General features: G+C 38.4%; 1 protein-coding gene across 1 annotated transcript in view; it reads left to right on the forward strand.

Annotated features, from left to right (window-relative positions):
* DPYD (dihydropyrimidine dehydrogenase) overlaps nucleotides 1-23747 on the forward strand; it is an 831093-nt gene that overhangs the window by 702068 nt on the left and 105278 nt on the right. Inside the window, exon 20 of the mRNA XM_032302713.1 lies at nucleotides 8352-8531. Within this exon, the coding sequence (XP_032158604.1) occupies nucleotides 8352-8531 (180 nt within the window). The remainder of the gene's footprint in view (nucleotides 1-8351; nucleotides 8532-23747) is intronic.

A 23747-nucleotide genomic window follows, 5' to 3' on the forward strand; every position in this document is an offset into this window, starting at 1 on the left:
AAGAGAGATTGCCTAAAATTATGGATTTTAGTCCTCTGACAGCCATTGTTTGGATATTCAGTTTCCTCTTCTTGCCCCACTTTTATCATGGGAGGTGCTGAGCTTGCACGATGCCACACGCGAACCCTGACACCACCACCTGTGTTACTACAGAATAATTGAAAATTACGGTGCTAACTGATGCGGCCCCACAGCAGTAGCCTCAGATAAAGAGACTCCATCATAGAAGAAAAATGCCCCTTCTCCCGAGGCAGAGTGGCCGAGCTTCCCCAGACTGTAACCGCAGCCCTTCCCCAAAGACTGGGCTGCATAGGGGAGCCCGGTCCCAGTCGGAGTGCGGAGGGCTCCAGATCTCGCCCGAGTTTTTTTCTACTTCCATTTGTGTCTGTGGGGAAGCAGGGCCGTCAACAGCGACATCTTTGAAGACGCAGGACAGCAGTCCCCACTCTTTGGCCCTCTGGGTTGTGCCTGACTCACCCATTTTATCTCTGTCCCTTCATAAAAGGCAGAGAGAGGGGCTGTGTCTCTGTGTGGTTCTTTTTCATTATGATTTCTTGGTTCAGGTCATCCCTGAGATCTGAATCCGGTTGAAGCTGACTTTGCAAAGGGCAGCCACAAGGAAGGGGACAGAGGCGATCTCGCCTGCAGGGCACAGCATATCCCTTTGACTCCTCAGCCTAGGCTGTCCCCAGTCAAGTTGTATCGTGAACAAAGACAGCAGAGAAGATCAGCCCCACCATGTTCTGAATAACAGTCAGGTGGGTGGCCCGTCATCTATGCCACATTGGAGAAAATACTTAGAGAACTGACACTTAGACTCCATATTCCAGTTGGCAAAATTGGTTTGGATCCCAGTACCAAATCTGTTGGAAACATTTTATTCTCTCTAGCCCATCTTCAGCTGAATTTGGGTTAAGAAATTAATCAGATAAAGAATGACCACAGATGGGACATTTAAAAATAACCTTTCAAACACCATAAAATTCCTTCTTGACTGGGGGACAAAGGGTTATACATATACATAGAATTTGTCAGAGAATATATAATTTAAAAGACCAGATAAGAGGATAAGTAATGTGATTGACAATGAAATATAGGATATACAAAACAAAGTGACTTCTCTACCTTTAGCATTTATCAGTGAGTAGCAATTAAAGGACAACATTAAAATGTAATTAATAAGCAGAAGTGCTTATTCGCTTTTTTTTTTTTTTTAACCTGAACCCTTAAAAAAACAACATCTGTGGGATTATTCTGTTGTTCTTTTTTTTCCCCAGCCCTATTTGGTACGGTCAGAACATAGAAAACTGAACTGAAAGCCAGGTTTCTTGATAGCATGGTATTTGGACAGCTATTTTACTTAGTGATCCTGTACAGGTTAGTAGCAAAGCTGAAATAAGCTCTCTCCTTTTGGGGGAAACAAGATGGTATTTTGCTGGATGCTAGAATTTTATCACTTTGGGGGAAAAAAAAAAAAAAGAGCTGCTTGAGAGACCTAAGAGTATAAAAGCATTTGAGATCTCAGAAGGAGTTTAAATCAATGCGCTGCCACAGTTACAGAGCAGATGAAAGAACCTGCTGTCTCAATTGCCAGGAAACTACTTAGAAACTCTCACTTTGATTTCTTCACGGAGTCTGTTACATTACTGCTAAATACAATATATAGGGACATCGCGACTTTGATGTTGTACACCTTCAACAAATGGAAACTAATATGATAGAACAACTAAGATTGGTGGTTTTATGTGGATATACAAATATATACGCATCTGGTTCCTTATGCACTATGTATCTCCAGGGGCTGTCTTTTCACCTATAGCTTTATAAAATTATAATTTTGGTGTTTTATTCATGAATTCTAGTAAGTGCCATGTTTATGTAGCACCAAAAACTCATAGGGAGATATTGTTATTCTGATATTACCTTAACAATATGTATAGTACAGCAGTTTCAAAATTATAATGTGGTTTCATATGTCTGCTTAGAAGTACTGGACAGAAATCAACTCAGTGAGGGATGACTGATTCGGTGCCTTTAGAACATCTGATGTTTTTGCTCAGTGGGTGTGGACAGATGAAATTAGAAACTGCGTTTCTATCCAACAACAGCAGAGGTCTGTTTTCCAGTTTTTGTCATAAACCTTCAAGTGATCGCCCCATTATTAAAATCCTGGCATTTAAAAAATCTGTGGATTTCTGCCATAATTCATTAATAATAAATTTGAAATCATTTTTAGTAATGTGCTTCTCCTTATGGAAATTATAAATATGTGCTTCTTTAATTCTGTGAGACATCAAATTTAAGATTGTGAAACTTACAGAAGGGAGAAGCTCTTAAGGATCTTCTGACTTCTAAAGATCTTCATTACACTGTTGGCTCTACCACCTACTAATCTTTTGAGTTGGGGCAAAGCATTCAATGTTTGGTTTTGATTTCCTCACTTACTAAACACTTAATGGCACCTTCTCTGATCAAGGAAGATGATACTGGGGAGGCAGTGCTATACTGAAGAGAGCTTCAGGCCAGATAGGGAGACCAGCATCGCCTCTAACTAGCTGTGTGACCACAGATAGATCGTTTAGCCTTTCTGGACTCCTAATCTGTGAAATAAGTGGCTGGTCTGAAAACATTCTAGATTCCCTTGTGCCTTATTTATTGGCATGCTTTGAAAACTATAAATCACTATGTAAATATTTCTGAATTTTTTATAACATTCTTTGAAAATAAAGCACCAGATAAAATATTGCAGGTGTTTTACATTGTTGAAACAGTTTAACGCTTTATCAAAATAAATTAGTAAGGGGAGTGCATTGGATTTTTTTTTTTCTTTTTCTGGGAACTCTTTAGGAATTGGATGGATAATCCTTCTTATTCAGTCTTTTATCTACAGACTATGTTCACAGAAATACTCGTGAACTTTTTTTAAAAATTTTTTATTTTGTTATGTTAGTCACCATACAGTCACTCATTCGTTTTTGATATAGTGTTCCAAGATTCATTGTTTATGCACCATACATAATGCTCCATGCAATACACGCCATCCTTAATACCCATCGCCAGGCTCACCCGTCCCCCTGTCCCTCTCCCCTCTAAAACCCTCACTTTGTTTCTCAGAATCCACAGTCTTTAATGGTTTGTCTCTCCGTCTGATTTCCCGCCCTTCATTTTTCCCTTCCTTCTCCTAATGTCTTCTGTGCTATTCCTTATGTTCCAGAAGTAAGTGAAACCATATGATAATTGACTTTCTCTGCTTGACTTATTTCACTCAGCATAATCTCCTCCAGTCCCATCCATGTTGATGGCAAAAGTTGGTATTCATCATGTCTGATGGCTGAGTAATATTCCATCATATATATGGACCATATCTTCTTTATCCATTCATCTGTTGAAGGGCATCTCGGCTCTTTCCACAGTTTGGCTCTTGTGAACATTACTGTTATGAACATTGGGGTGCATATGGCCCTTCTTGAACTTCTTCCAGCTACACGAGACTCTGTTACTAGTATAGTTTGTAATGTGATAAACACTGCAGAAAATTTTCCTTTTTTACTTAAATCCAGGTACCCTCCAATACTCCTTTTACTAATAAACTTATAGCAACTTAAAGGCTACTTTGGATTCAATCAGAAACATATTTTACTTGCATATAGCCTGGTGGCACATATTTCTAACACCTGGAGTGTAGTTTTTCCACCTATGTGATAAGAAATGAAAAGCCTAGTTAATGATCGTGAATTCTTCTGTATTGCGTCTGGTAGTTTAAGATTCCTATTTAAGAACCTTGTTACATTTTGAAATATCATATGAGAGATTGCTGCTCTATTACACAAAGACATGGGCCAGTCTACAGTGTTCTGATTCTGTAGAACTCTTCCTTGCCAAATTATTTACCTGGGATTAATATTGGTAATCCAATTTGGATTCAATTTGCTATCTTCCTAGTAAATTGTCTTTTACATTTCAAGGAAGTTGTTTTTTTTCTTTCTAGGCAAAGTTGGCCTTTTCTTTCCATTTTGGGCTCGAAGACACCTTCAGCTTTAAATTACCCAGTAATAACTATGTGGTTTAGTACAATTCCTGTCCTTTCTGAGCTTTGTAATTTCCACAGCACTGCCAACTACATAGTACAGTTTGATCCCCACAACAAGAAATTAGGTATTATCATACACTTTTTTTTCAGATTTGGAGGTGGGAGAGGGAGACTCAAGCCTGATTAACCCCAGTCACAACGGTTGAATGACAGAGCCGAGTCTCAGATGTGGTTTGTGGCAACCAGACCAGAACTTTTTTTGAGATCTCTACTTACCACAAATAAACACAATGTCCACAACCTTCCTTTACTGCATTAGACCAAAAAAGTATTAGGCTTAAAAAATTATATCGTGCCTAATTCATGCTCTAATGATTTATTCATGTTACAAAATTTATTTTTGTGCCAATCTAGCTTACTAAGTACTAGCTACTATTTTAAGGTTCAAGCATGTTTCCTTTTAGTTTCCTATGCACTATTCCCATTTTTAAGTAAAGAAAGTTGCTCATACTTATGCAACTATGATGTAGTTTAAACCTGATTCTGCTTGACTTCTGTGTGCATGCTCTTTGCCTCTGGGCTATAGGACTTGATATGGCATTAAAAAACCACTAGATTGGACTTGAAGAAATAGTTTTTCAAATTCAAGCTCTTACCATTTTTTTAAAAAGATTTTATTTATTTATTTGACAGAGAGAGAGATCACAAGTAGGCAGAGAGGCAGGCAGAGAGAGGCAGGCAGAGAGAGAGGGAGAAGCAGGCTCCCTGCCAAGCAGAGAGCCTGATGCAGGACTCGATCCCAGGACCCTGAGATCATGACCTGAGCCAAAGGCAGAGGCTTAACCCACTGAGCCACCCAGGCGCCCCAAGCTCTTACCATTTTTAAAGGAAAAGCATTATCCTCTCTCCTGCTTAACTTGCAGGTTTGTTCTGAGTACTGAAAGAAATGATGATGTAGGTAAAGGAGATTTTTTTAAGATGTAAATCCACCATAAATAGGTAATTTACTGTTAATGTGCTTAATCTCACTTAATGAGAAATAATGAGAAAGGAATAACACCCCACAACCCTCTGTCACCTTGCAGGTGTTTGCACACTCACTTTGCATAGGCAGGCTTTTACTAAATGTGCCTGCCTAAACCAAGAATTCAGGGCACTGTGTCAGACCTCTGGAGGAGGCTCTTCAGTGGCAATAGGAACTTCATGACACTCCTCAACTCCTGCTGCACAGGGGGCCACCACCTACTCAGGCCCTGCACGGAGCTGATCCTGCTGAGAATCCAGGGGCCCCTATTTAAAACAGCTCACTATAGGGATATTCACGCTTATGGAAATAATTAATGGTGGCAATGATCCTTATAATGGCACCTGATATCCTGCTGGGAAGAAAGATAAACCAGCCTTCACCATAAAGAACTTACAAATTATACTGAGCAAACATGTTAACACCTATTAAGAGTCCTAATCAGAGCTGTTAAACAAACAAAGAGATGTCATATAAAATATACCCATTTAGGAATAGCAGCTACATATTTGGAGTTTTAAAAGGCGCCATTTACCTTGAAGATAGAGATAAAGGCCTCAGTGGAGTGTAAAGGTTAGGCAAGAACAAGATACCTTTCTGAGCAAATCCATTCTCTGAGCATCAGATCCCATGGCCGGAGATCTGTTCCCAAGGCTGTGCTTGCATCCTAATATTTATTTTGGGTCTTATTACTATTTCATCAGAAAATTACTCGTCTCTCAGATGGGACTTATCATTATTATTAATAAGTAGTGCTTCTTTAAAGGCCATGAATATGTTGCTACAGTGTAATGGTAAAAATCAAGAAATTGTTAGTTGTAAGAAATTCACTTTGCAGACAACATTTCAGGTTAAGATAAGATTCATCCCTACTGGTGCTTCAGATCTTGCTATTCCAAGGGTGGCCCAGCAGCATGAGTACCACTTGGGAGCTTGTCACAAATACAGGATCTTGGGTCTCATTCCAAACCTGTGGCAACAGAATCTGCATTTCAATAAGATCCTCAGATAATTTATATGTGTATTGAAAGTTTAAAAGAAAATATCAGCATGCAGAGTTCCTACGATCAGGCATTCTGTCAGGAAAATTAACAAGTTTAATCTTATCAGAAAGTAGAAATTAAATTACTCATTTTAGGAAGGTATACAAATAGTCTGGCATTTGCCTTATGATGAAACGTACCTGAAGTGATCCCTTTAAACACCTATGTCTGATGGCGGCTTCCAGTGTTTCCAGCATAGCACACCATCCCAGCCATGTTCAGTCGCCATGTTGTAGTCTCTTCTCCCTCTTGAGGTTTTATTTCCCTTCACCTACTCAGAATAGCTCCCTTAAATGTGACACAGTAACACTTTAGGATGGGAACGTGGGAGAGGGTAGGAAAAAGGTAGTCTTCCCAGTCTTGAGGCCCACCATGTTCTTCCATAGTTAAAAATACACCAAGTCTATGTTAACTTACTTCAGTTAAAAAATAATGAAATGAAATGAAGTGAAATGAAATGAAATGAAATATAAAATGAAATACATCGAATCTGCTCTTGACCACTCCAGCACCATGGAGCTTAGTCTACCATATACAAATTGTGCCATGTTTGTGGATTAAGAGAATTAGAGGCTTTTGTGTCTTCTCATTGGACAACTCAGGATAAATGAGATTTAACATTAGCATTCATATGTTACAAAGTATCTAGATACCTTTTAGCAAGCAAGTTTTTACAACAATCATGAACATCCCATAAAGAACATGATATGGTGTGTTTTCAAAATTTGATGTCTTATGGTCATATGGGGAACTATTTTAAGACTAGAGTAAAATTATACCATAAGCATGTACTACAAAAAATTGGAATCTCCTTGTGAACGAAGAAGGTAAAGTAAGGCATCAGTTGACTTACAGTTTAAAAAAATCCTGTGGAGGAAATTATAATAATGTTTTTCATCATTGTTCTAAAAAAAATCAACTCTCAGTAAGTTTTAAGAGGCCTAATTAATACTCAAATTGTTCTTCCTAAGAAACAATTTTTTTAATGTAATATAATGTGCTTCCTAGAAAATATTCTTCTCTGTATTTATTCAGTTCTCTTCTCTACATTGTAGTAACATACAGCACTTCAGAATAGGAAATGAAGGATTTTTTGTGCCTGCTTTTGGAGGTGTCTTTGGTAATAATTAACCTAGAAGTGTTTTTCTAAATCCATTAAATTCAAGCTCTAACTCAAAGCCCAACACAGACTTTCAAGTTTATTTTTATTGGAAGTATCCTAATTTTTCAGATTTAGCCTTCCTTTACTCTGGAATTTTTTTAATTCTTTATTTTCTAACATATGGTCACTCAAATTAAAATACCTCTTCTAAATTATCCAGGCACTCCACATAGATTTATTAAGAGCAGAATAAGTGACAAACACTGTACTCGACACTGGGGATAATATGGTGACCAAGATAAGTAACAGGTTCTTCCCTCCTGAAGCTTCAGCCTGTTTGGGGAGTGAGCTGTACATCAAATGCAATAGGATATAAGGAAACAAATGTAGTAGTAATTGAAGGCCTTAACCTATTCTGGGCTCTCTGAGGCCTCCTCAAAGAAGTTATATTTACCATGATAAGGGAAAGGGCCAGTAGTCAACCATGGGTAAAAGGGAAAAATTTTCTAGACAGCAAGATTTTATGAAAAAGTCTTAAGGCAAAGAACGAACATGGCAGATGTGAGGAAGAGAGCAAAGACCTGGTGACTGGAGCATAGTGAACAAAAAGAAGAACACCAGTAGACAAAGATGAAAAGGGAGACAGGGGTCAGTGGTGTTCGAGTTAGTGATGAACAGCATTCCAGCCTTGGCATGACCACCTCTGGGCGTGAGAACTACCTTCCGGCAGTACATCCCAAAGGACAGAAAACGAGAGAGTTAAAAGGTTGTTTCTTATGCTATGCTACATTGGATTCTTTGTAAATCCAACTGACTGGATCTGATTTTATACAGCTGTACTAAGGTTTGCCTGATGTACAGTGAACTGCACATATCTAATGTGTCCAATCTGGCCATTTTTGAAATACATGTATACCTGTGAGGCCATCACCACATCGAGTTTATGGAAGTAGTCGCTGTCCCTAGAAGTTTCCTTGTGCCTCTTTATAACCCCTCCCTCCCCACCACTCCCATCCCCACAAAATGATTGGTATGCCGTGCTTGGAACAGTGCCTGGAACATAAATCGCTTTCCTTGAATAGATGCAAAGTGAGTCCATTTGGAGAATTAGCTCTTAGATTGACATTTGGTTGATTGTTCCATCTTTTCTAGGTATGCAGTGCTGTTCAGAATCAGGATTTCACTGTCATCCAAGACTACTGCACTGGCCTCAGAGCCCTGCTGTATCTGAAAAGCATTGAAGAACTACAAGACTGGGATGGGCAGAGTCCAGCTACCGTGAGTCACCAGAAAGGGAAACCAGTTCCCCGTATTGCAGAACTCATGGGAAAGGTATGGGCTCACTTCTCCTCTTGTCCTTAAGAACTCTACCTCGGGTGCTTTCTACATCAGGTCTTGTTTTCCTTCCCACTATCTCATTAACAGAGGAAACACAGTGCCTTTTGGATGTTATTTCTGTAGTGGAATCGTTCTGAAGGAGGCTTGATTACAGCTATATGATAGGTCTGTGAGTTACATTTTTATAAAACCAATATAACACAAGGTCATGTAAAGGAAAAAAGATTGAAGTTTGTAGTGTGAAGTGCCTCCAGATTCTTGCTTACTGTGGTGATGACTGGCATTCTCTCCAGTGGGAGGCTGGGGATTTCTTTATTCTTTAACAAGCTCTGGAAATTATAACATTACCTTTTTATTTTCAAGACAATCAAATCACTGGAGCCCTGAATAATATGATGAAGTTTTTAAAATTAAAATCTAATCAGTATCTTTTGTAACTGCTTCCGCTATGTGGTTAAACCTGGGCTCAAAAGGTTATGTCCCAACTTTCTCACTAACTGCTATTTTCAGAGAAATATATACTACATTTACATTTTGTATAATATAGTGATTTTAGCAAATCTTTTCTAAAACAACATTCAGCATTTTGCCTTTGTATTTCCTTTGTGTTATTCTAAATAGACAACCATTGTCAGAAGACGTTTCTTGAGTCCTGAATGAGGGGAGGAAAAAATTATAATTCTGAGTCTTTTCAGCCTGTCACTACATCAATAATTAACATTAAAAAAAAAAAGAAAGGCAAGTATAAAAAGATTCTTTAAGGAAGCATTTAATAATTCAAATGAATCTTAACTTGAAACAGGTCACATGAAAAAGAATAGAAAACAAAAACCCTGGCTACCCTGCTTTGGATGGCAGGAGTAGAGTCTCTGAAAGAATGAGGGAAACATCATATAACTGACTTGGATTTGGCTACTTCTAATGCAAACTATGACTCCCCTCCCAGATAGCCAAAAACAAAGGCTTCTTGAAAAATAATGTACGTGATTGCAAGTCCAGGAATGAGAAACAAAAGGGAGAAAGAAAGAAAATCTTACAGTGAGAATTCCTAGAAAATATCGTGATGAATGACTCCATGAGTGGCAATCAAACAGAAAAGAGAGTGGGTGGCATTAATATTTATAATATTGTAATTAGCAAGACTCTGCCTAAGCAGCATTATTAATGTAACTAATCATATTATCATAAACTGAGTCTGCATTATTTAGACAGTGAGTGCTCTTGCCTTTATCAATGACCATCCATATCTGGAGGTTGTTCACAGTGTAAAAAAAAAAATTTTTTTCTCACAAATAACTTTACACTCATTCAGTGTAAATATCCCAAGTAAATTGGTTCTGACACAGTAGTTTTGATGGTTTATGACCATTCCATAAAAGCATCATCTCAAATTCAAGCGGTCACCGTGTAAGCTGAAATGTTAAGTAGGCACATTGCACTGTGCTGTTTTGTCTTTAAAAGACTTCCACACTCATCTCAAAACTTACATATTCAAATAAAAGATGAATAATGGTGGAGACACTTGTGTCAATGACATAAGTGGAAATTGATTTTCTGATAGATGGAATCTAGATTCTGACTTTTTTTTTTTTTTTTTTGGTGAGCCCAGACTTCATCAAAATCGTGTCATTTTCAGCATTATCATTTTAAAAAGGTTTTTTTTTTTTTTCACATAGATTTTGCCTGTGTGATTATATTAGCGATTCAGTGCTCAACCCCAAGTTGAGGAACTAGCAGTTGGTCTGGTTGTAGAGATATGCTCCTGGATACCCCAGTGTGGACTGATGTGATCAAAACAACAGGAGATGGTCCCCTTGAGCTTAATGTCCCTAACAGTGAATCAAAGCACACTGGATCCAGGGTGGGGTGGGGGGGCTTCCTAACTGTTCCTTCATGGTGCTGCCGGTGTGGGGCGCCTATCTTCGAAAACAGCTGGGATTGTTCTCTCATTAGCTGAAGAATAGGATTCCGTTCTTTGCAGTGTTTTCATGTTACAGGGAAAACAAGATAGTGTAGACCCTTTTCAGAAGGACCTGCTAGAAGTAGCTGGCTTCTTTAGGCAGGAAAAGATTTGTTCGGCAAGTACAATTGCGACTCTACTTAATCTTTCACTCAGAGGTCAGGCTAGAATAAATTAGAGTAGAAATTTAGAAGAAACCAATTACAGTACAGTGTTTGAAGATGGAGAGAAATGAGATGTTAGCTATGGAAACAAGGATTTGGCCAAATTAGTTGTGTTATCTTTTAAGTAATTAGTATCTTTAATATACTCTCCCTTTGCATACCCTCACTTATTAATTCTTGAAACTTCCCAAGCGATATTTCTTTAGGTGGCTTTGAAAAGGCAAGAAGTCAGGCATTTATAGTTTGCTCTGCTCTTATGGTGCAAGATGTATAAATCTGTACCTGCAAACATGAGAGCAGACCCCATACGAAGAGCTTTGCACACCACAGAGCAGTGGGTCTCAAACTGCTGGTGCTTAAAAACCATGTGGCACACTTGTGAAAAATGCAGATTCTCTGGCCCCACTCCCAGAGATGCTGACTCAGTGGATCAGAGGTGGGTCCCAGAACCCATCTTGTCACGTGGTAGTTCTGATGGACAGATCCAAGGACCCACATTGCCAAAAGTAACAAAGAAGAGAATAGCAACAGAATAGCGTTAGAGACTGAGAAGTGAGCTGTGAGCACAACACAAGATTTTCTTAGTGGAGGAAGCCGGCACTAAATGATGTTGAGCTAGAGAAGAAGTGAAATAGAAAATCAGGCAAGGAAGTCCAGAGAAGCAGTGAACTAAGTTCTGAATGGCCAGTGCTCTGAAATTACCTGATGAGGAAACTGGGGCAGGGAATTAGTGCAGCAGTTAGGTCCAAGGCAAAAAGAATCATGAGGACAGAGATGCTTTGCCATCAAAGATGGAACATCCTCAGTCCGTGCAGACAGTCAGCAGTAAGGAAATCTGGGAGGATAAGGACGCAGAGGCTATTCCCAGGATCTTCGGAAAGGAGGGGTCTCTGAAGCAGAGTGCCCACTTGGTTTGTACTCGGTAGTCTCAAGGCCTCCTTACCCCTGGTGTCAATCTAGGCAGCTCAGTGAAAGTGAAGTGGTCATTTGCCACACACTGGACAGAGGTTCCTAGCAGAGACCAAAGTCAGACTGGTGGGTTTGCATGATGTTTTGTTACTTAACTAGGTGAGCAAGTTGGACAAGTTAATTAATCTCTCCAAATCTCTTTCTAAAACTATCAAAGGAAGATAATCACAATCTAAGTCCAGAGTCCCTCATTAATAATTCTGAAATCAGAAAGTCCTGAAACCAGGTGTTTCATTTTCCAGCAAAGATGACCTGAACTGATATGAGACTATTACTAATTTTTATTTAATTCTTTCTAGAGTGAACATTTACGTGTTTACTGCAGAGAGACTAATGTGTTTGATTCCAGGTTGCTAACCCACATCTTGCTGGGGTATTAAGTAAAATGTGGCACACTCACCATTTTACTTTTCTAAAGCACCCCCTGAAAATTCTGAATTCCGAGCTGTTTTTGGCCCCAAGGGTTTTGGTTAAGGGGTTGTGAAGAATATTTAATTGAGACTATCACTGCAACTATAACTTTACCCACAAATTCTTCTTTAGAGTTGGAGGCAAAATATCTATTTTAGTGATATCAGAAAATGAGATATTAGTATTTGGAATTTTTAGATGTGGCAAATCACAGTATGTTGAGATTATTTGCTTGGGAAATATGAAAGAAATTGGATGCTCCAAAATTAGAACAGAAATTTTGCAATCAAAAAACATGGAAGGAAATGATTTCACCTTTTTTTTTTTTTTTTTTTTTTTTTGATGCTTAAGAGGAGAGTAGGATTCCTAAACAAGAGCCCTCGAAAGGGAAACAGTACAGGCCAAAACTACTGATTGGTTGGGATCTGCATGCATTTTCACTTTCTGTTTCCTATATCTGGAATGTCTTTCCTGCTCACTAAAGAGAAATTCGCAAAAACCCCCTTCTCTTTGAGTTATTCTTTGAGCTCTACACCAGAATTAATTTCTCCTTTTCTTCAGCCTTAGTTGTAACAAGTATCACACAGCATTTGGATTTTTAAATGTCTTTTTCCTCTACCAGACAGCAAGCCCACTTCCCAATTCCTTCGACACCTACTGATACACAGTAAGGACTCAGTATATGCCGCTTTTGTCAATGAATGACAAATGAACTCTGTAAGAAAACAGCGAAGTGGTAGCATTAAAAACCAGTAGTCATTTGACTTGCCAAGCCATTGCTTCCCCCATCGCAGCAGAAATGAAATGAGTGTAAGAAGGAAAAAATAACTTGGAGCTTAAAGTCCTATTTCATGTGTGAGCCTAGTTTTGTTAAATGAGATGGAAAGAAGTCAGAGTGGAGTGAGGTGGGCAGGTGAACAACATTTATTCCTTCTTAACTTAGCAAAATACCTCAAGTCTAAGCTTCTTGAGGACTCAGACCACACACTGTGTGCCCGGGTCTGACACGACATGTGCCACTAGGAGCAGTGGCATGGTAGCTGAGTTGCTGAATAAATATATTGATCCATCACTTATGTATTGTAAGATGTACTGTAAATGTCACTTCCTTGGTGAAGTCATCTACGACCCTCTTCTCTGTCTGGGAAAATTGAGTCCCTCATTTCTCAACTAGTATTGCAGTTATTATATTACCTTCTGGTTATACGTCTTCTTGTTCATCACCGAAGTTATTATGAGCATCTTGAAAACAGAGATGATGTCATATTTATACTTGAGTTTTCAAGCACCTAGTACAATGCTGCATGGTTATAGGATTAAACTGCACAAACTATCTGCAGTGTCCTTATTTGGAAGGAAAAAAGAAAGGCAATTTATTACTAAAATTCCAGCCAGTCCCTTTCAAGAATAGCAGAGATTGTAGAAAGAAACAACAAATATGCCAGATTACTTTCAGTAGGTATTAAAACATGGTGAAATATACATCGGTGCTTTAACCAGTGAATATAGTCTGTGCTCATTAAAAGGCTTTCATTAGGTTAAAATCAGGAAAACTGTCATTGTGTTTGTATAGCACCCCTTAAAATAAGGCTTTATTTTGATGACAGAAACAAAAATATGTACATCCATTGGACCAGATACATCATTCTCATGTCATTTTAAAGCCACAAGTGATGTGATTTTATAAAACTATTGCTCTCTGATTGTAATATTTTATTTTTTTAGTATTTTATTTCTTTACTTGACAGAGAGAGAGAGAATGGGCACAAGGAGGGGGAGCAGCAGGCAGAAGGAGAGGGGAAGCAGGCTCCCCATAGAGCAGAGAGCCTGACGTGGGGCTTGATCCCAGGACCTTGGGATCATGACCTGAGCCTAAGGCAAACACTTAATTGACGGAACCACCCAAGTGCCCCCTGGTTGTGCTATTTTATATGTAAATGTCTCACCATCTATTTATTTGTTTCTGACATGTTATCAAACACAGAGAACAAAGAACTGTCCAAAAGGACCATATGACGTCATGAGCATGACCTTTACTAGAGGCCTAATAACCCCTGTCTTAGAGGCAAAAGAGCAGTAGTACCTCCTCTTCACAACTTTAAAAGTTTTCTGTCTTCCATGCTATTTATTTTTTCATGCTTTTCATTTTTCCAAATTGAAATACAATTTGCAGGAAGAAAAATGCACAGGTCTTAAATGAACCATTTGATGAGTTTTGACAAAAGCATACATCCATGCAATCCTCACTTCTGTCAAGATAGCAAACATTACCAACATCTCGGAAGACTTCCTTCTGCCCCTTCCCAGTCATTATCTCTCCCACCTCTCCACCAGCAGAAGTAAAGGTAATTTAGTTTATATCGTCATAGATTAGTTTGTTCATCTTCTGTAGCGTCATATAATTAGAATTCTAGAAGATGTATGTTTTTGTGTGTGTGGTTAGTTTCACTCAGCACAGTGGTTTGGAGATTCATCCCTGTTGTTGTGGGTGTCAAGTAACTCATTTCTTTTTGTGGGTGAATAATATTCCATTGAATAAATATATCACAGTTTGGCTATTCATTCAAAATGCCATTTGAGCTGTTTTCACTTTTCCAGTATTATAAGTATGTTCAAAATAAGCATTCAGGCATAACTGTTTTTGTGAATACCTATTTTCATTTCTCTTGACTAAGACTTAGGAGTGTAGTGTCTCGGTCCTAATGGGATGTAAGAGCTTTAGAAGAAATTTGCCAACAGATTTCATAGTGGTTGTACCATTTTATATTCCTGCCAACTGCGTGGGTGGGTGTTTCAGTTCTTTCACACTCCAGCCAACATTTGGCATTCTCTGCCTTCTCCATTTGAACCATTATAGTACATGTCCATTGGTATTTCATTGTGATTTGGATTTCCATTTTCTTGAAAACTAATGATATTAAACACTTCCTTATTTTTTTATTGGCCATCCATATACCTTTTCCGTTAAGTACTTATTCAAATCTTTCACCTGCTTAAAAATTGGGTTTATTTTTTTACTGAATTTTCTTTACGTATTCCAGGTTCAAGTCTTTAGATGCAGAAAAAGCATTTAACAAAAATTCAACATCCATTCATACTAAAAACCCAGTTATAGAAGGTAACATGCTCAGTCTGATAAAGGATATGTATAAAAAACTATACAACACAAATCATATTTAAATGGTGAATAAATAAACTTACTTTTCTAAGATCCAGAACTAGGCTGGCATGTCCACTTTCATCACTTCTATCCAGTATTGTACTGGAGGTCCTAACTAGTATAGTGAAGACCTGAAATAAATGGCATCCAGATTGGAAACCTACTAAAACTGTCATTTGCAGATGGTAATATTGAATACATCAAAAATCCTCAAAAAACTGTAAAAACACCATTGAAAATCAGTAAGTGAACTTTGGAAAGTTTCATGATATAAAGACAATATACAAAGTCAGTCGTATTTCTAGATGAACAATAGAAACAATGAACAACCAGAAAATTAAATTTTAAAATTCCATTTACAATAGCATTTAAAAACCATGAAATTCTTAGCAACAAATTAAAATGTATGCAATATCCACACACTGAAAACTATAAGGGATTGCTGAGAAAAAATAATGGAAAAAAAATCAATGGAGAGATACGTTCTCTCCAAATTAATCTGTAGATATATAGCACAATCCCACTCAAAATCCCAACACATGTTTTTGTAGAAGCTGACAAGCTGATTCTAAAATTTTCATTGGTATTTAAAAGAGCTAGAATAACCAGTATGGTCTAGAAAAAGAACAAAGAGGATTTGAACTATCTGCCTTCAAGTTTTTATATAAACCTGCAGTCATCAAACAAGCATGTTTTAGTGTCAGGATAGACAAATAGATCAATGGAACAGATAGAAAATCCAGAAATAGACCCACACACATATACTCAATTGATTTTTCACAAAGATGCCAAAGCAATTCAGTGGAAAAAGGAAAGTCCTTTCAATAAACGGTGCTAAAATTAATGGAACCTCATATTTTCCTCACACAGGACACAAGAGTAGTTTTAAATATATCATATATATAAAAGTATAAAAATTTTAAAGAAAACTTAAGTAAATAGCTTCATTATCTTAGGATAAGGAAAAATTTCTTAGGATGCCAAAAGCACTAACCAACAGGAAAAAAAAAAATTGATAGCATTTCATCAAGATTAACTTATGGCCATCAAAAGATACAGTTAAATAAATGAAAATTCAAGTCACAGAATGAGAGAAAATATTCATAGTATTTACAACTCACAAAGAACTTGTGAACAGAGTAAATGTATATATAATACTTAAAACATGTAAACTGGAATAGTATGAAATAATTTAATTTCATCAGAAGTATCTGGAAATCTTAAAATAAAAAGTCCATGATGAGGGACACACCTGTAGGCTCTTGCAACTAACCCTCATCCATCTATGATAACATTTTTTTCTCTCTTTTCTCTGATACAACTTGCAGAGCTAGCCCAGAAAAGAGGGAGTGAGGGAGATGAAAGCCACTTTCCTTCCGGTTTATCTTATAGGCCTGTGATTCTCGTCCATGTTATTTTTTCCCAGTGCAGCTTTGAATCACTGTAGTTCTTCTTTTTGAGGCTTTCAGTTGGGTACTTTATATTATTAGAAAACTTCCAGATGACATTCTACATTTCTATCAGTTACTTGGGTACTGATTGAAACAGGAAGCAGTATTATTAAGATCTTTTTCTTTGACTAGCCAGGTTGTGTGGGGATAAATATTTTTATTGATGGAGCTCACTTCATAAGACATGTCAAAAAACAAAAACAAAACAAACAAACAAAAAAAAACAAAAGCACCAGTTCCTGGGGGTTCAGATTCACGAATTACCAAATCAGAGTCTACTGCATAGATATTATGGGGACTTAATTGCATCTCTAAATATCATTAGATGGTTTGAGTAGTGTCTTAGGTAGAATGCTGAAATGCCAAGTATCCTTTAACAATAGGGTAGACACCTGTTTGTAAATGGTGATTAGTCCCACTTAGAAGGAAAAAAAAATGTTGAATAAGATTTGATAGTCCCTTCTTGTAGTTCTGAGTTTCTAATCACAAAGAAGTCCGTGTGCTGTAGTGAAAAGAGCACAGTGTTAGAGTCTAGTAGGTCTAGAATCCAGGCTTAATGGCTTACTTCTGCGTGAACCTGGGCCAGCTTAATGAATCACACAATCCTCTATTCCTATATTGGCAAACTGAGATAATGATATCAGTTTCACCAGTACTTTGTGAAGATTAGAAATCACATATATGAAGTGCATAACACATAGCAAGCAGACATTCAGCACATGCCTATTATTGTTATTGTTCATTCTAAAATAGATGATGGAGAGGTAGCTACAGAGCCACATAGATACATAAATAGAACACAAGTAGACATAGAGAAATATTGGGGTAATTTGTATATGTGATACTTACACGTTATTTGTATAGTTTCTTTTGACTGTTTACTGATAACATGATTTTGCTAGCTTACTTTGGTTTGATCTGGTCAAAAGCTTGCATCTTTGTCCTTTGAAACACTCCCTTTTGCAAAAAAAAAAAAAAAAAAGCTTCTAAAAATTCAGATGTGTTCACTTTCCAGGTAAAATTGGTTAATTTGGAGTTTGGGCAGTAATATAGCATGAGTGGTCCTTCCTTGTCCTAAAATAGGTAGAAGGGCCGAGTCTATTACTGTTGCCAAATCCCAGTAGCAATACCAGAATTTAAAGTGAACCATTAGGGGATATGCTGGTAGGAGTCTCTCATGTTGTAGAATGAGGTAGTTTTGCATTTCTTATAGCCAGAATAGTTTGTGCCGCTATCAGCCTTCTCATAATGGTCTCTCTCCCATCTCTGGGGTAAGTGGGTCTATTTCACAGGGCAACTCCACAATCAGTTGGTAGTGGTGGCTGGCAACAATATATAGAAGAAGACTATGATCCAAAGCCAAGTCCAGCAGAGTTGTGTGATCAGGTGGCAATGCCCCCATCAGCATGGACACAGGACAAGACCTGACAGGATATAGCTTCTCACTTCCCTGAGTGTGGCGCACTGACCACTTGCCCACTGGCCGATCTAGGAATTGCACAGCACTGAGCTTTGCAGTCTTCGTAACCACTGCAGCTGCTTCTTTGCAATGCTCCACTGTATGTCTGAAATAAAGTGTAAACCAAACATTTTTACTGTTCTGCATCATCCCACCATGCTTTGCTTCATCCATCATGCTTTTAAAAATCATGATTTCTTATTTCTCCTCATTCATAAACAGGTATCTAATTGCCAAACACAAGTGTGATTATTCTTTTGTCACTTTCATGAAAATATGTAGTTAAGTGTAATTCCTCATATTCCATCAAATATACTACTTTAATCAGAATGCACCTTATTGATATTAATTATACACATAGAACTTGTGTAAAAGTACTTTCCATCTTCAACACACTTAGCCACATTAATTTTGATGTTACCTTTACACCAGGAAAAAAGAAAACTTAGGATTTTTCTTGTTCTGGGTGGAGATTGAGGATTTATAAAGAAAGCATTACTATCAGCATGTAAGATGAAATTTGAATTCAAATACTACCCTCGAACCCATCCCCTACACTTCCTCCTCCATACCCTATAATAGTGTGTGCTTTGTGGTCACAGGTGACGCCTAGAAATGTGTTTAAGATACGACTACAGCCTACACAGAAAAATGTGCTAATGCTGCTCAGAGAATCCTTTGGTTTGCAGCTTCAGGCACCTTTGTAAAGTTGCCTCATTGATGGAAATGCCTTGAAGACCTCACTCCCAGTCCCTCATGCCTGCTGGCCGATGTGCTATAGATTGTTCATGGCAAACACCGTCAAGATTATGCCTTTTGAAGATTTGTTAGTATACATCTTTAAAGCATTTTGCTTGTCTTCCCTGCTTCTCAGTTTCATCCCATGTCATCTCAAACTATAGAACCTTCTCTAGATCTTCTTCTGGCAGTTCATTTCAGCATGCACCCAGGCCATCTGAGCTGTACAGTGTCACCCATCAAGCTAGTGATCTTTCAGAACCTAAATATAGCCAAGTCTTTGTTTCCATTTAAAATAGATCCTGAGTGAAACTTATGACAGTAAACATAGCATTTGTGGTAATCCAGGCCTCCTAGGAAGATAATTCAGTACTACTCTATACAGTCTTTATTGAGATACAGAAGAAGCCTGCTTTAAATATTCTCTTACTTGGGCGCCTGGGTGGCTCAGTGGGTTAAGCCGCTGCCTTCGGCTCAGGTCATGATCTCGGGGTCCTGGGATCGAGTCCCGCATCGGGCTCTCTGCTCAGCAGGGAGCCTGCTTCCCTCTCTCTCTCTGCCTGCCTCTCTGACTACTTGTGATCTCTCTCTGTCAAAAATAAATAAAATCTTTAAAAAAAAAAATATTCTCTTACTCTGTTCACGTGTTTGGTGATGGTGGTAGGCATTGGTGGTGTCCACTAACATTTTCTGTTTCCGTAGGAGAAGCAAACTCCTTGCCTCTTGGCTATTGCATGTGACTGGGTGACTTTCTTTAGTTAATGAAATGTGATGGTATGTGATTCTGAGTGGAAACATGGAAGCTGGCACTCGATTCTCCATATTTGCTTCCCTTGCCTCAGTGAACATCACAGTCTCATGTTGAGAAGGTGGCAACATAAAATGGATGACCTAGTTTCTGAGGCACCACTTCTAGGACATCTGAGATAGCAGACTTTTTGTGACTGAGAAACCAAATTTAACTCTGTTAAGTCACAGAGATTTGGGAGTTGATTGTTACCACAATACTATCAGCTGGTAAGTATTACACAGAGTTCCATATAAGTTGTACCTGCCACCAGAGGCACTGATGGCTACAGAAGTAACCCTTTGAAAAATTATAAAATGGAAACGCTCATCTTTAGTGATCTTCACCTTCCTTTCTGCGTGTGGTTCCACATGCTGGAAACCAATTCCATAATGCAGTTTTCCATTATGTCACTCCAACCGGTGTCCAATTTCTCTCATGATAGCAGAGAGCCTTTCTTTCTAAACCATACAGTGAAAACATTTATTCTGATATCCAACAGCCAGGCTAATCCAACTGAGGAAACAGAGCATAGCATGTACCTTACATAACATCTTTCTTGTTAGTAATAAGGACTTGAGCACCTTATGTGCTTTCTCTTAGCCACCATTTTCTCATCCAAAAACTTGGGATAATAATATATATCTCATAGGATTGTTGAGAAAAACAAGTCTAAATTTCTTCTGAAAGAAAAGTTGGGTTCTAGAAAACGTCATCTCCACTCACTGTCTCTCATTCCTTACTGGTTTTTCTATCTTCAACCCATCAAAATTAGATCTCTACCTATCCCCACTCCCCAAATCACTAGAACTGCTCTTGCTGAAGTTGTCAGTGATTTAGTTCTCACCAGTAGTTTCCAAGTCTTTACTAGGTCTTGTTATATTCTAGAGTTGACCACTCCTTCATATTTGAAATTTCTTCTTTGATTTTTAAATACTCTTTTTTTCCTGGTTCCTCCTTTACTTTTTTCAAGCAGACAGTTGTTAGCACCTAGCATGTGCCAGGCATCGTGGAGGCAAATATTAATAATAATGTAACTGCCCTCCCTTAAAAGGATCACAGACTACTGTGGAATTAGACAACTTAAGAGTTATTTATAACATAGTGATAATTACAGTGATAGATATGCACAGGATAGTAGGGGTGGTGGGGTATTTGAGAACATTTTCCAGACCAGTCTGAAACTTAAGATCTGTAAGTGTAGGAAGAATACCTCAGGCTAAGGCAGAAAGCATGGCAAAGTCCTGGACATAAATAACATTTCTGTGTGGAGACAACCATCTTGGACTTGATCTTTAGGACCCCTCCTCTCTTTTTTTGGTCCTTAAATACTAATATTTCCCCTATTCATGGCTCTCATGTTACTATATGTGCTTCTCAGACCCATGAAGCCAATTTTACTCTCCTTGTTGTCATCATCCACATTTGTGCTCTCACCAAAGACCTCCCTCTGGACCCTACACACCCATCTCTTCAGCTTTCTGGTGGACTTTGCCATGCAATAGCCCTGCTCAGTGCTCTTCCTGCAACCTAGGAATAAAACAACAGTAGTGATTATCCATGACAATTATATAAGCACTTTATAATTTACAAAGCACTTTGGCATACATTATCTCACCAGCTGCTTCCTTAATGTAATAGCAGCAGTGGGCAAAAAACCGTGTCACTGCCAACAGCGCTTTTCTGACCTTGGTCTCCCAGCCCCACCTACTAAAAACATGAGAGCAGCTGGATGGGAGCTGATTAGAGGCTGGAAGCTGACCTTGTCTGGGGACCAGGGGAGTATGACAGCAGCAGTTGCCACCTCCACCTTCTCCATCTCCGTAGGGGCGATAGAGCAATCCAGAGGTTTCGTGGCAAAACGTGGGAGGCTGCACGGAGCAACCAGGCTTCTCGTGAGCTGCCTCAGTGCAGGCTGAAGGTGGCAGGCATCAGCTTGTGGGAGGTTAAGCGCTTATCCACTCTCCCCCACTTTTCTGATTTCTTATTTCTTACATGCATTAACTATCATTTTGAAAGTTTCAGTGGGTTAATTAAATTCTTCTAGTGTTGATGCTAAGAAAGCTGAAACATTTTCAACTGAGATTGACACTACTCAAGACATCGGCTTCACTGATGTTTGTTCAGCAACACTCCAATATGTCACAGGATTGCTGAGAGAACATCTGAGAGCTATAATGAGCTAAAAGTCAAGTACAGGGGAAAATGTGTTCCAGACTGCTGCAGATGTTCTCAAATCAAATCATATTTCTGTGAAATGCCATATAGAATATTCAGCAATTGAAGGATGCAACATGAAAGGACAGTTCAATTGATTTGCACTGTTTTAAAGTTTTATTTAGACTAAATTATATGAAATCTGGTGGTTTTTTTTTTTTCACTTTGAATCAATTAATAAGAGGTGCTCTTGATCCTAATGAGCTTCAAGGATAATATTCTTGCGCTAACAGGAATGTATTAACTGGTTGGGGAGGAGTCAAAAACTAGAAAGTGGGGCAGTGGAATAAGGGAAACAAATTAGAGTCTAAGGACAGACATTCCATAGCCCCACTTTCTTGCCTTTATTCCTCCTTTATCCCCTTGGCACCCAAATTGAGCAAACCTCTGTTTAATTCACCAATATCCTGATAAACCTGTGTTTACCACTGTGTTGACAGTGGTTCATTCTCTTCCTCCTGGGCAACCTAAAGGAAGCTTAGCAGGAGTAGGTCAAGGAAATATTCTGACAGATGCATCTTTTGTTGTCACCAGCTTATATTCATCACACAGGTGGCCTTGCATTTCACCAGAGTTTGGATAGTCTGGCCTATGATTAGGGGCGATACTGTCCTAAGTGAAGGGTAGCACAAGGTAATAACCAATAAACCCATTAAGAAAAAACAGAGAAAATGGTTAAGTGACATTAGAAAGTGCAGTAAGACAGCACAATGAGATACCACCCCACAACTTGTATAATGGCCAAAATTTAAAAGGATTGACAATATCAAATGTTGGCAAGAATACGGAGCAACTAGAACTCTTGTACTTTGCCAGTGGGAATATAAAATGCTACCATGACTTGGCAAAACTCAACATTTTCTTATAAAAAAGCCCAACAGTTCCATTCTCAGGTATTTATCCAAGAGAAACAAGAACACATTTCCATAACATTTGAAACAGATGAATTTTAAAAGCAGTATGTTAAGGGAAGGAAGCCAGACACAAAAGAATACTTACCAACTCATACCATTTATGTGAAGTTTAAGGGTAGGAAGAAAAAAAATTATATCATTAGAAATTACAACAGTGGTCCATATCTAACAGAGTGGAGAGCCCAGATATGGACCCTCAACTCTATGATCAAATAATCTTCAACAAAGCAGGAAAAAATATACAGTGGAAAAAAGACAGTCTCTTCAATAATGGTGCTGGGAAAATTGGACAGCTATGTACAGAAGAATGAAACTCAACCATTCTCTTACACCATAAACAAAGATAAACTTGAAATGGATAAAAGACCTCAACATGAGGCAGTAATCTATCAGAATCATAGAGGAGAACATAGGCAGTAACCTCTTCGACATCAGCCACAGCAACTTCTTTCAAGACATGTCCCCAAAGGCAAAGGAAACAAAAGCAAAAATGAACTTTTGGGACTTCATCAAGATCGAAAACTTCTGCGCAACAAAGGAAACAGTCAACAAAGCAAAGAGGCAACCCTCGGAATGGGAAAAGATATCCGCAAGTGACACTACAGACAAAGGGCTGATATCCAAGATCTATGAAGAACTCCTAAAGCTCAACACACACAAACCAGATAATCATGTCAGAAAATGGGCAGAAGACATGAACAGACTCTTCTCCAAAGAAGACATACAAATGGCTAACAGACACATGAAAAAATATTCATCATCATTAGCTATCAGAGAGACTCAAATCAAAACCACATTGAGATACCACCTTATACTAGTTAGAATGGCCAAAATCAATAAGACAGTAAACAAGTGTTGGAGAGGATGTGGAGAAAGGGGAACACTCTTACACTGTTGGTGGGAATGCAAATTGGTGCAGCCACTTTGGAAAACAGTATGGAGATTCCTTAAGAAATTAAAAGTAGAGCTAGAGCTATGAC

The sequence above is a fragment of the Mustela erminea genome, chromosome 10 (genome assembly GCF_009829155.1).
Source record: "Mustela erminea isolate mMusErm1 chromosome 10, mMusErm1.Pri, whole genome shotgun sequence".
Classification (NCBI taxonomy): Eukaryota; Metazoa; Chordata; class Mammalia; order Carnivora; family Mustelidae; genus Mustela; species Mustela erminea.